The sequence below is a fragment of the Micromesistius poutassou genome, assembly GCF_964030765.1.
Source record: "Micromesistius poutassou genome assembly, chromosome: 17".
Taxonomy (NCBI): Eukaryota; Metazoa; Chordata; class Actinopteri; order Gadiformes; family Gadidae; genus Micromesistius; species Micromesistius poutassou.
The window spans coordinates 1,854,033-1,867,552 of record NC_140287.1 but is presented as its reverse complement, the minus strand read 5'-3'; the positions used below and the strand labels follow the sequence as shown (position 1 = coordinate 1,867,552).

The window sequence follows — 13,520 nt, the reverse complement described above, 5'->3', positions numbered from 1 at the left end:
ACTGGTTTGATCCACTGGTTTGGTTCTCCGACCAGCCGACCACCATGGTGGATGTAAGGACGGTCTGCTGGTGGTTTTAATCTTACTGTCACTTATTGTCACTCCTACGGTCACAGCTAGCATAGGGAATGAAACTCAATGAACGCATGCGATTCATGATCTACTCCATCGGCATGTTGCCCCATGGTCCAGGTCCTCGTGATGTGATGAGGACAGTGACGGACTGGATGGTCTGGCATTCAGGCAGATGCCAGAAGGGCCGCGGCCTCTTGTGGGCCGTTTGGGCCGGCCAATCACGGAGCGGCATGCTTGTCGGGTTCGCGGGGCCCCACATTATCTCTCGGCCCACTATCAAGCATTAATAGTGTTGAACGGCTTCAAGTCAGCCGTTTATCTCTAAATCCCTAGTCAGACCACGAACTTGGAAACTGATCAGTATTTACACCAGATATGAGTCTCTACTACACAGTCATGGTTGCCCTCAATATTTACATCAGTCTACATTCTTTTGTACCCTTATTCAATCAGATGTTTAAAAAGTGCATTGTTTGAAATTGAAATACAACAAATCTGCCTGTATTTTTTATTTTATTATTGGTTTACAAAAGTTATATGAAGCAATGACTTCTGGGAATTTCAAAACCGAATCAGACCGCGTCTGCGTGTTAGGGGGTTGTTGGAAGAGAGTCTGCTGAGGTTAAACTATGAATTGAGGAATTCAGCGACAGAAGGAGAGAAGGAGATTACTGTTGGCTGACAATGAAAGTCTCCTCTAAACGAGTACACAGAGAGATGTCAGAGCGTCGGAATTTGATGATGCCGCGGAGATAGTGGAAGATAGGCTACAGAAATAAACCTGGTGAGCAAGAAATGTGCTACCTGCATTGTGTAATCTGTTGCAATTTCCTTCTCCAACAGTTAAACCTCTTTACCTGTGCCTACAACAATATATGGTTGGCATATAAATTCCTACTAACACTGTCATGTAGCCTACTCAAGTGGCATGCAAACAGTTTTCCCACTCTTAAATTAATCAAGAATCGCCTAAGGACACGATTGTCACAGGATAATTTGGAGGCCTTTATGCTGAATGGCGACAGAGAAAGAGGTCCTAATGAACTTGGATGCTGATGACGTGATAGACAGGGTTGCGGAGAAGAGCAAGCTCCTTCGCACCTTGTTAACTGCATGACGTTAATTAAGACACGTTTGTATTATGGAGTGGCTGCTCTGAAGATCTATTGTATTCTTATGAACATGTAAACAATGATAGTTAAATGTTGCACCTATTGGAAGATGTCCAACGCTCCAGAATACGCCCAGCGGCCAGGCTTCCTGTCAACGTTCGCTCTGGCCACGGACCAGGGCAGTAAGCTGGGTCTCCCCAAGAACAAGAGCATCATCTGCTACTACAGCACCTACCAGGTTGGTCAAGAGCCCACATTCTGGGTTCGTCGTCCATCATTGAGTTAACACTGGTTCACTCCAGGCAGTTTAAACTCTAGACAGGCCAGGCTGTGTTCCTGGTGGGTATTATGTCTTTGTAAATGGAAACGTGAGGTTATGCTTACGTGTTTCTAATCAATTAGTTTGTTATATGATGACATGTAAGTCATTTTTGGGGAAATGATTTATATGAAACTATTATCTTTTTGAACCCCAGATGTTGGTTGGAGTTGCACACTGGAGGTTTGTTCTTTGTCTCCGTCTGCAACAGATTGTGCAGTTCAACCGGTTGCCTCTAGTGATCGGCTTCATCGCCAGCAGCGGTGCCAACACGGGTACAAATTAAATCAGATTCACTTCTTTATTTCTGTACATTGTACATCAAATACGTACCCTTTTCTTTTTCATATAATAGGGCAGTTTGGCCCCAAAAGTGTTTTGCTTGCGCACTACTTTCAGCAGAAAATCACTTCACAGAACTTATTGAATTACTCAAATCCAAAGCGGCCCTCCGCCCGTGCTGGTCTGCTCGTCAGTCTGGAGAAGGAGCTGGTCCCGTTCACCGAAGAACTGCGACAGGTGGTGGAGACGTCTCAGCGCTCCTGCCCCCGGGCACGGACCCGCTCTGCTCCCCACACCTTCTGTTAACACGTTCCCCACTTTTTAAATTTTTGCAGTTGTTTCTCCTCTTTGATTAAATCTGTCGTCTGTCATATTGCTGATTGTTTATTAATTTGCAGGTCGGCGTCGTCGTAGCGTTAATGTGTTGTACTACAAAGCTCGTTTGAAAAGGTGGAGGTTGTACATGGATGGAAACGATAATCAAAGGTGAAGCTATTAATACAATCTCCACAACTCAGTGACTGAACATGAAGATCCACACCTGGGCCCGTCTGGCAACACGCTGTCATCTTCCTTTTCTATTCTGCGCCTGAAAAGCAGAAGCAAGTCAAAACCGCACCCAGCTGTTCTGTACTTCTAAGTTGTTGTTTTTTTGGTGTACGGTTCGGATTAATACATTGCAGTTTTTCCTAGTATTACATATTCTGTGAGTTCTAAACTAAGGAATATCTCACCAGTTTCCACCTCAGAAACTTGATCCACTCGTCTGCTTCCACGCCTGTCTTGGCACACAGATAAAAGGTTCTCTCTGGAAACACCAGGCTGCAACAAAGGCAGGGCAGCAGCAGCTTATATTGTATGAATGCATTGGAGTTTATTCATGTTCCAAACCCAGTATGGGTGGTGGCAACCATTTCTGTCTTCTTGGAACTTGGTCAACTTGGAAGGATAGTTTCCTCAAAAAGAACCTCAGGAAGTTTGTTTGACCTAGATTATAAAACGGCTATGATAAAGGCCATGCTGGCCTTTGCACCATCCTTTTCTTCTGTTCTCATTTCATAGGCTTCTTACTAAATTGTGCAGCCAATCAGGGTAGTGCATTATATATATATATATATATATATATATATATATATATATATATATATATATATATAACATGACTCACCAGAAGCAGTTGACTCTGTCCTGAGAGTAGTCAAACTGAACAGCAGAACATTCCCTGAGGTCCAGTATACGTATGGGCTCCTCAAACTAGGAACAGAAAGAATACATTACTGGTGTCGTTTTTCTGACCTTGTTACAGAGATGTCAAGTTAAATGATGTAATTCTACTCTTAACTGCTATAGTTCTGGTCATTGGCCTGATACACTTCTGAACACTTCTGAATTACTACTTTTACTACAAAAATCAAAAATTTCAGCAATTCATACAATACATAAATTAGAGATACTAATCGTAACACTGGAACAAGCCCTTGTTTCAAAACCTCATGTGGAAATTGCAGAACCATTACACAACACCATACCATTATACAAGTAAACTTACCTTTTTGTCTTTGAAGTATTTGAGTTCATGTCTTTGCAGTGTAAACCATCTTTGTTTCCAATTCTATTGAGAAATAAATCGAAATTAAACCTTAAACATTCAGAAAAGGTGTTCTTCTAATTGATTTAAACATGAATCGAACGAAGTCTTATTGAGAGAGTTACTCATAGTATCTGCATTAGTGATGGCTCATTCGTGAACGAATCAGTTCGAACGAAAGACTCTTTAACATGAACGAACCGACCTGATTCCCATTTCAGTTTGTCTCGTTTGTATCGTTCTTTCGCCGAGACTCGACTCCCAGCTCCACCCACTAGTCGCTGAGTCGCTCTGACTCGCGAGTCGCCGTTCGTTCACTGACTGTGTTTAGCGGTGAAGACTCGAGGACTGAGAAGTCACGAGAGCCAGACGGGCAACAACATCCAGATTCCGAACATGAAGCGCTCCTCAGCTAAAAGGAACTTAGTTAATGTTGTGTTGATTGATGACCATTTGCACCATTGAACGATCGTGATTAATTTGAGAATTAGTGGTGGCTCGTTCGCGAACAAATCAGTTTGAACGAATGACTCTTTAAAACGAACGAACCGACCTGATTCGCCGCTCTCGTTCGTCGTCCTTCGTGTCGTTCGTTCTCCGAGACTCGACTCCCAGCTCCACCCACCACAAGTCGTCACCACAAGATTCCGAACATGAAGCACTCCTCAGCTAAAAGGAACTTAGTTAATGTTGTTGATTGATGACCGTTTTCACCATTGCATGATCATGATTCGTTTGAGAATGAGAACGAGGGAGGAGCTGAGTCTGACCGACTCGGCTGAGAACTGTGCATTAACGATTCGTTTGAACGAGAACGAGGGAGGAGCCGAGTCTGACCGACTCAGTGACTGAGAACCATGATTCACCGCTACCGGAAACGCGACTGAATGAACGAACGATTTGAACGACTCTTCTTGGCGAACTGACTCATTCAAACAAATCATGAAATCCACCACTAATCTGCATAGAATCTAATGGGGCCCTATATTGCACCCGGCGCAATTGACTTTCTACACCGACGCATGTATCATTGCTAGTTTGCACCCGGCGCAAAGCTGATTTACCCCCGACGCAAACAGGCGCCACTACACTTGCGCCCTGGAGAGGCGTGTCGGCGAAAAGCAGAGGTGTGTGCCGGCGCAAATGAAACATGATGCTATTTTACGGATCCAAAAAGCCGGCTATATAAGCGATTTGATTGGCGGCAGGCTGCGTCCACAAAGACTCCTCCCCCATACGTCAGACACGCCCTCGCCCGTCCGTCGACTGACGGAGGTAGTGTGAACGAGGCGTCAACGAGGCGTAAATGCCCTAGCGGATAGCGCAGTTGGTGTTGCTATTTTGACGTGCCATGTCAGGTCAGAACTGCAACATACGCTTACACACGTAGGCTATACACAGCACAAACATGAAAACGATTAGCCTAATTTAAATATTATGATGTCAAAGATCGTGTGAAACTGCATAGAAATAACGTGGATTTTTTTGGGATTGGATTCTTTTTGGATTGTCGGTGCCGTTAAAGTAGTAAACGATAATAAATGCTATTTTAACGGCACAGACAATCCAAAAAGCCAGTCGAAACAAGATGGAAAATGTGTGTAGTTCAAAATGTGACGCAGCTTTTCCTTCTCCGCCACCTACAGAGTTTGTTATGTACGAACATTCATAACCCCCATGTTATTTCCCATAGACATTTGACCGAGGGAACCGGAGCCTCGGAGGCGGGACTTATTCTTCAGAGGTCTATGGTCAAACCAAAGAAATCCATACCTTAACAACTGCACCTTGCTTCACTAAATAGCCTTCTTTGGTGCCCAACTGTAAAACAACACAAAGGAAACTGCACAAATGGTACAAATAATGTCATTTAAATATATACATACTTTATGTAAGTGAAGCATTTGTGAAAACATCTATGATCCACACAACCGCCCACCAAAGTTTCTTAATCCCCTTCTGCCTCACCAAGCCACTGTGGGTTAGGTTTAATGTAGAGTTAGGTTTAATGTAGGGTTAGTCCTGACGGGGAGTGAAGAGGAATTCACCCCTAAAACAACATTGTGCTCCAACACTATATTTCATCATATATTTATAGTTGATTTGATTTATAGTTGAATTTAATATACTAACTCCAAATTCAAAGTATTTTTTTTTTACAGATACACTCCCGCTGTCAACCAAAGAGCGCTATCATCTGCACTGTCAATCATCTTGGCCCCATCCATTGTGACCCGCCCCCATTCACAACTTGTAGTCGTGCATTTTTCTTCTGGTGATTTGATGATGCGTCAAATCCCCGGAAGTGTATCGGTAAAACATGCTTTTTAATTTGGAGTTAGTATATTCACCTATAAATATATGATGAAATACAGTGTTGGAGCACAATGTTGTTCTAGGGGTGAATTCCCCTTTTAGCCACTTTTGGCCTCATGGGTAAACGTAGAGAGACCCCCGCTGTCACCACGGTGGCCGACGCACTATAAATGACTAGCTTGTCAATCGAAAACAGAAAAAAAACACACAACATAGAACCTAGACAACTGAGCTTCTGTGAAGAGACAACTTAAAGGAGTTATTTCTTCCGTTGCAGCTTAGAACTCTGACCTCTTGCAGCCACAGCCCATGTATTGAGCCTGGGCCGTGTAGCCAAGGTACGCCATGTTCCCCTGACTGCAGAACACTGAATCTCAGAAGAATTGAACTTAAAATATCCAACCGACCAGTGCCCTCTTTGGCCACCCTGGCACCCTAGGCCAGATCTCCGCTGCCCCCAGCCCATCACCATCTTCAATAATAATAATAATAATAATAAATTGATTTTATAGCGCCTTTCAGGTTACTCAAGGTCGCTTCACAAGAGTGGGAGGTGAGGGTGTGTGTGTGTAGGCGAGTGAGCGAGAGTGCAAATGCGGAAGGCGCTGGGTGGGGTCGTGGGTTCAGGGGAATAACACTTCTCTTCTACTATTAGAAACACCGCGCAAAATAAAGCGCATTCTAAACTGTGCTCCCAATGATCTTTTGATGTAGTAGGCTAGGTCAGACCGGTGCACTGACCGCCCACGCCTGGCCCGTCCCCCAACATGTCTCATCTTCAACTCACAGCTAACCAATAATCACTAACAAAAACAAAATGGATCTGCAGGTGTTGCCCTAGGCGACCCCGCGGCCCGGGGGCCGTCTGCAGCCCACTCCCACACCTCAGTGTGTCTCTGGTTCACTTTGCAGTGGCCAGCTTACCGACGGAGCGTCTGCCACCAGGTCGCTTTCGGTCCGCCCCGTCTGGATGGCGGTGTGGACTCTCACCGACTCGTAGATGGACGGCTCGGCCACGCGCCACGGGTACGGAGCTCTGAGCACGATGAGGGTCTCTGGGAGGGGGGGCGGGGGGGGGGGTCATTCATCACGTGTCACGGGTCATTCATCATGTGCATTAGAGTGAGGACGACGTCATCCATGGCTGTGAAATGCTTGAATGTGTAACAATCTGACTGGATGTTGTACATATGTGATCTATATGTGATATGTGATAACTTAACAGCACAAATGCTTGACAATATTTAAAATGTTTATTTCTGTGACATTTAAAATGATATCCACCCTACCCGTGTCACTTCCTAACAACGGCTGGTTGGCGAAATGGTTGACAAATTCTTGGAGCGATGGGAACTGGCTGAAGCCAAACGCGTAGGCCTGGTCCACGCGCTTCACGTGGAAATGCTTCACTGAATCCTTCGCCCTGAACGACACACAATCACATCAGATCTGTTTCAAGCCTCAACACCAACGTCACCGAGCGCCGCTCCGCCCGGCCCAGGGGAGACGCAAACCAATCAGAGGGCGTCCTGATTGGTCCCGCCTGAAGACCAGCCCCTGAACCCCGCAGCACCCAGCCGGCGGCGCACTGACCTGACGGACAGGGCGAAGCAGCTCGGCCCTTCGTTGCTGTTCCGGAGGAGATAACTCCCGTCGGCCCCGTTGGACAGGAGCAGGGCCTCGGCCGCGTGGCGGGAGAGCTCGTGGTGGTACCACCTGGAGGGACGACACCGCTCCCAGACTCAACATACACCGCCAGCAAGATGGTTTCCAATAATATGTATTTATATACTATATCATATATATAATACATCAAATATATAATAAAAAATGGATATAATTATATATTATTTATATCTATATTATTATACATATATTATAATACATATATATATATATTATATATTAACAACAGGTATCATTATATATATATATATATATATAATATAGTAGTTCAGTCAGAGAAAAGGGGAAAGCACAAACAGAAACAGTGGGGGATGTGAACAGTGTTGCAGAAAGAGGAAGCATGAGAAAAACATGAAGAAAATGTGGATTATATTTATGACGTTTTTGATACTTATTCGTATGGAGTATTGAGTTGTGTGGATGTGGATGAATACCTTGGATCATTTGGATAATGTCATTATAATGAGCAGCATGGCGTTATCGATATAACAGAGTAGTTTGCAGATCATGTAAGCCTACTGCTTTTATTTTATCATACTGCTTTTATAGGAATTAGACGGTATTCTTACCTCAGCGACTCCAGCTCATCCTGCAGGTCTTTAGATGATTGGCTATGGAAACTCATTATGCCCTACTTTATGGGTTCTGTTAGTCCTACTTAAACCACTTTGAGACGATCCAGAAGAAGCTGTGATGAATTATGTTGTAATAAGAGCTGTGTTAGACCCGCCCTTGAGGAAGTAACTTCTGGGCCAGTTTCCAAAAATAACCAATCAGTTCTCCACTCGGTTCTACATGACTAACATGAAAACCTGCTTCACTTGTTCCAGATTTAGGGAACAACCCTCCAAACTGCACTGCACTTTTCATGTCACTTTTTCACCTATATAAAATGAGATTAAAACATTATGAAAACAACACTGTTCCTGGGATTCGGGGTGTTGTTTTGGGTCTCTGGTGCTGCCACACGCATACAAACTTTGAAATAAGTCTGTACATGCTTTTTTGAGTGAGATATGCATTTCTGAAAGTACCCCGCCTACAGTCTCCAGATGAGCCAGTCAGTTTCGGCGCCCCCTCCTACGTAGGAAGCAGGCACATTTGAATATTACCACCCACTTCCCCATCCCGCTCCAATCAGAGCATAGATAAGATTTTGTGGACAAGTGGATGGCGAAGGGCTGGGCGGAGATGTTTGCGCTTTTCAGAAGCAGGGAGATTCCAATCAAAAATAGATGTCTGCAAATACACTAGTGTGCCGCTACGTGGACTCGTCTTTGTGATACAACCCGCCGTGGAAATGTCAAAAAGCCGGCCGGCAGCGGGGAATTTAAGAATGGATTGAAAAATTATGTGATTGCTGTGGTACACGTACAGGGGCAACACTGTCCTTGTATCACAAAGACGATTTAATTGGACAGAGACCACGTAAAAGTTGAACATTTCTCAACTTTTGACGCAGGCCACGGAGCCGACTTGACGGACGGACCCACAATGCATGCACTGACACCGACAGTACCAACTCGACTCGCCTCGACTTGGCCCGCCTTTTTTTGCGTTTCCATTGGCAAAAAAAGTACCTGGTACGGGTGCTTTTTTTAGTACCACCTCCATCGAGGTTCCAAGCGAGCGGAGTAGGTACTTTTGTGTGACGTAAACAGGCTGCTGGCCACTGATTGGCCAGCGGCTGCAAACGGGAATAATCACTCAAAGTTAAGTTGTGTCCGGCGTGGCTGGAGTCCAGTCGCTGGAGTCGAGTTTCGCCTCTATCAACGTTACCGTATGACAACAATAGACGCGCAGTCATTGCGCTTTTTATTTTATTTTATTTCCCATCATAACCTTTCCCGGAAATCAGGAAATAGTCTTGATCAGATTCAGATCTCCCGGGATTAAAACCTAATGACGACCCGCCCATGTTGGAGAGGTTATTTTCTACGACCCGCCCACGTTGAAGAGGTACTTTTTTTAGATGGAAACGCGACGTGCCTGGAACCAAACCGAGAGTAAGTCGTGGCGAGTTGAGCTGGTACTGTCGGTGGAAAAACTGCAAATGAGATGTGTCCGTTGAGGTAGTGTGCACGAGGCTGGGCCAATCCCTTTCCATGTTGTGGTTCAATCTGGACTTCAGAGAGTCAAAGCCAAAGTTCCTTTCCCCCAATTCTTCTCCACCATGGCCGAGATAACCCACACTACGAGTCTTTACTTGTGGCAGTACCGTCAGACGCATTCTTTATGATTCATAATATCATCCGAGGCGCACATAGCTTTTGGCCGTGAATAGGAATGCACAATCTTGATATCCCTTTTAATTAATAATGTGGCCAAAACTACTGAACCAATCGATTCCATTCAACATCTGTCACAAAGGTCTAGGTCCATACATTTGGGCAATGACTTTTCATATTTTTTAAACTTTATACTTTTTGAGATATTCTACTTTTAAAATACTATTTTTTACAATGGAAGTCAATGGGAGGACGGCGGAACCGTCCGCCCATTCTCTGACACTTACTACTTACAGACTTTGTAACTTGGTAAATTTTTTATCATTAACCTTCTTTCAAAGGTTTAACAAATCAAGACACTTATATCTTGTATCTTCAACAGTGTTTTGAATAACGCCGTTTAAAAGAACGGCATTAGGTAACGCTGTTATTTTTTCAGTAACGGGGTAGCCTAATCTAACTAATTAGGCTGCTGTTTCCGTCGTTACAACGCCGTTATTGTGTTCATTTTCAGAAAAGGCCGCCGAAACAGGATCGCTTTTAACTCACTTTATTTGGTTTAGGTTTTGGTCTATTATCTATGAAGCAAAAGGAGAGGAATTGTATATTTCACGCGCAGAGCGACTCTTAGCTGAATATCTGATCGATACGCTGCCTGTAGAGTTTCTGACTCTTCTCGCTTGTGCACTCTCCCTAGTGTTTTGGCAGGTGTGGCCTCTATGATGTGTAATGTGCTCTGATTGGCCATGGTGTTGAGCGCCCGCCTCCTAGTCCATTATGTGTGCTGGTGCTGACATCTTGTGGTTATGTGCGGTTATTACAGCTGGCTATTATATGTGCTCGGTACTGCTCCCTGTGGCTATGTGAGGATATTACTTCCTAGCTATCATATGTGCTGATATTCGTCACAATCGGCCCACTGGCTCACTTGGAAATGAGGTCCAATATCCAAAATTCCGAACTACCCCTTTAACTTGTGAAACACAGACACAACCAATGACAACAAGTCTGGTTGTTGATGCCAAACCCTGTCTCCTCCTGAAAAGTAACCCCCCAGGCCCTGTTTGCGATGGACCGCCGATTTGAGCAGGAATATGCTGCAGTGCTCTGGCATCTTGTGTCTTCTGCTGCTACGCAACTCGGACTATGACTGGTCCAAGATGGCGGCCGCATTTCTTGCGTCCCGCAGCCAATGCGGCGTCTACTCTAGACTTTGCTGGTTCAAACGACTTTAGCCTACAACGGGCTTGCACAGACTTTTTTTCTAACACAAATCAACAGTGGAAATAGAAATGCCATTAGAAAGTACAGACGCTTCATTAAACAGCACATACGAGGACAAATTGAGGACACTTTGTTCCCCATTCATAATGTGCGTCGCCATTATCGTTGTGACGTCGGTCTACCTGGACCTTCCCCGAGTTTGATGACGAGACCTCCGGGTGGACGAGGGTTCTTTTGTACTTTTCCAAACCGGAAACAGTATAAATCCCGATTCTGCTTACAATAGAATGAGCCATCACTCCGAAGCTGTGTTCGAAATCCTTCCCTATTCACTTACTCACTATTCCCTATATAGTGTTTACGAAATAGTGAACTATATAGGGTTCCAGATGTTGTACCGCATTCACCAAGGTTGTATATGCTCAGCGTTTAGGAGCCCTCTCCGGGGGTGAGGATCAGTGGAGTGGTGAGAATGAGGGCGCGGCCCGCTGCTCTGGGCTATCATCTCTCTACTGGATACGACTGCAGTGTGGAGGTCCGGCCAGCAGGGGCAGGACTGAGGAGGCCTCAGTCCTTTGTTTGTTCTGGAAGAATGGCAGAAGGTCTCACTGGTGTCTCACTGGTGTCCCACTGGTGTCTCACTGGTGTCTTACTGGTGTCTTACTGGTGTCCCACTGGTGTCTCACTGGTGTCTCACTGGTGTTGAATCAATCCTCACTGATGCATAACTTGAACTGTATATGATGTAGATAAGTTAAAGCCATGTGCTGAAACACGTTGGAGGGTTAGCAGTAGAAGCTTCTCACTGACTCTGATGCCAGTCATATTATCTATGTTTCATCAAGGAAGGAACGTCAGAGATTTCTAGATTAAATAAATAAACATAATTGTAACTCTGTATGTGTGTGTGCATATGTTTATGTGTGTATGTGCGTGTGTGTGTATATAGTACGGTTAGACTTGGAGGATTTCAACTGAACAAACGGGAAGAATCATCTGAACACACGAGAACCTTGATGATCCACTGAGTTGTTTATTGACATTATGCTTTATGAACAATTACAAATCATAAACAGTTATCTTAAATAACTGAACATGTTGACTTGTTGTTCCCAACAGAACACAAATAATCTATCTTCAGTTTAAAGTAATTCATAACATCGTTACCCTTTCCCATAGAACACTTATCATCATCTATGATTATATTGTTAAATCTGCTTTAAGTCACGTTCCATGTCAGGCATAGCAAAATAAAAACTGATATTGGATTCCTTTAATACGATGTTGAAAATATATAAAATATTGTAGTAAAATAACGTGCCATCAATCGACATTTAAAACACATTTGACACTAGAAAGTAAATCTTTGTACAACCTTAACCCAAAGGAGGATCTTAAAAGTCCTTTCATGGTTTATGCTGAACCTTTCAGAAGCCCAATAAAATGCAGCATCAGGAGTTCAGTGAGTATTTAAACCAAACACAAAGAGTTGTATTTCCACTGAACAAGTGGACCCCTCAGAGCACCACCAGCTGCTGTTCAACAACCCCACGCGCTACAGGTACGTCCAGGGTCCACATGTATTCAAACGTCCCCCTAACAGCTGGTCCTCAACAACGTCAGGACTGTGAGGACCCCCCCACACCCAAGCGGCCCCCTCTGATCTGACCCTCAGCAGCTGAACACAGAGAGGGCTGAGAGATGAACCACAGAGACACTCTCATGTTACCTGCTGCTTCTCACCACCACAGACCTGATGTGTGTCCATGGACGACCTGTGTGTGTGTGTGTGTGTGTGTGTGTGTGTGTGTGTGTGTGTGTGTGTGTGTGTGTGTGTGTGTGTGTGTGTGTGTGTGTGTGTCTGTCTGTGTGTGTGTGTGTGTGTGTGTGTGTGTGTGTGTGTGTGTTGTGGAAACCCAACTCTACCACCTGGCCCCTGGTAGCCCAGGGGCCAGGCGGTAGAGGCGGTCTACCACCCATTCCCACCAGATGGCGGCAGAGAGCGCATTGGTGCCAGTCAGTGCGAGGCGGACTGCGGCTCACCTGAGGAGCCGGTGGAGCAGCAGGGCTTAAACAGCCTGCTTCAAGGCTCTCTCAGGGCTCTCCCGGTGCTCGTGGTGAGGGATCCACCAGGGGGAGAGACCTCTTCGTGGGTGACGCGGTTCCCCCCAGAGGGACACGTGTGGTTAGAGCAGTGGTTCTCAAACTTTTTCGGTCACCCCCCACTTTGGACAAGGGGGGATGTTCAAGCCCCACCTGCCCCCATCGCCCCAACACAACGCTAACGAAATACGCCAAGCTTAACATCTCCACATTTATTGAAGTAACATCAAGTTACATCATGTTGTATCTAAATTCTAACTCAATAACGTCAAATAACAGCAAGTTCAACAACAAGAGAAAATAAAAGTGCAGCTGTGTCATGACTTGTACCAAGTTCAGAAAAAGAGAAAATAAAAGTGCCACTTTGCAATCTGTTAAAAAAAAAAAAAAAAGACGAGCAATGCATTTGGCAAGACAGGTGAGCAATTGAACTCATGAGACCTATACCTGCATGAGTGGCTGCAAAGCTGCAAGCTTAAAATGTTCAAATGTAGGCCTATTTCAAATTAAAAAAAAATCATTATTAGTGACACGTCTACAAAATATGCGAGCAGTGCCCCCCCGGCCGAGAAGAGAGCTGGAGTGTC

The 13,520-nt window shown here is 44.8% G+C and overlaps 2 protein-coding genes across 2 annotated transcripts; one reads left to right on the top strand and one right to left on the bottom strand.

Annotated features, from left to right (window-relative positions):
- Positions 1–1,296: 1,296 nt before the first annotated feature.
- Positions 1,297–2,357, top strand: lamtor3 (late endosomal/lysosomal adaptor, MAPK and MTOR activator 3; the record flags this gene model as incomplete). Its single annotated transcript, XM_084481666.1, has 3 exons — positions 1,297–1,425; positions 1,718–1,781; positions 1,970–2,357. The coding sequence occupies 3 exons, from the start codon at positions 1,297–1,299 to the stop codon at positions 2,092–2,094; spliced, it is 318 nt and encodes a 105-aa protein (XP_084337792.1). The 3' UTR covers positions 2,095–2,357.
- dapp1 (dual adaptor of phosphotyrosine and 3-phosphoinositides) lies at positions 1,794–8,085 on the bottom strand. The gene is made up of 10 exons (XM_084482649.1): positions 7,948–8,085; positions 7,286–7,408; positions 6,982–7,115; positions 6,617–6,747; positions 5,150–5,197; positions 3,338–3,400; positions 2,957–3,042; positions 2,523–2,610; positions 2,330–2,377; positions 1,794–2,087 (listed from the first exon to the last, which is right to left on the bottom strand). Exons 1-9 carry the CDS (start codon positions 8,001–8,003, stop codon positions 2,354–2,356), a joined length of 753 nt encoding a protein of 250 aa, XP_084338775.1. The 5' UTR covers positions 8,004–8,085; the 3' UTR covers positions 1,794–2,087; positions 2,330–2,353.
- Positions 8,086–13,520: the final 5,435 nt, after the last annotated feature.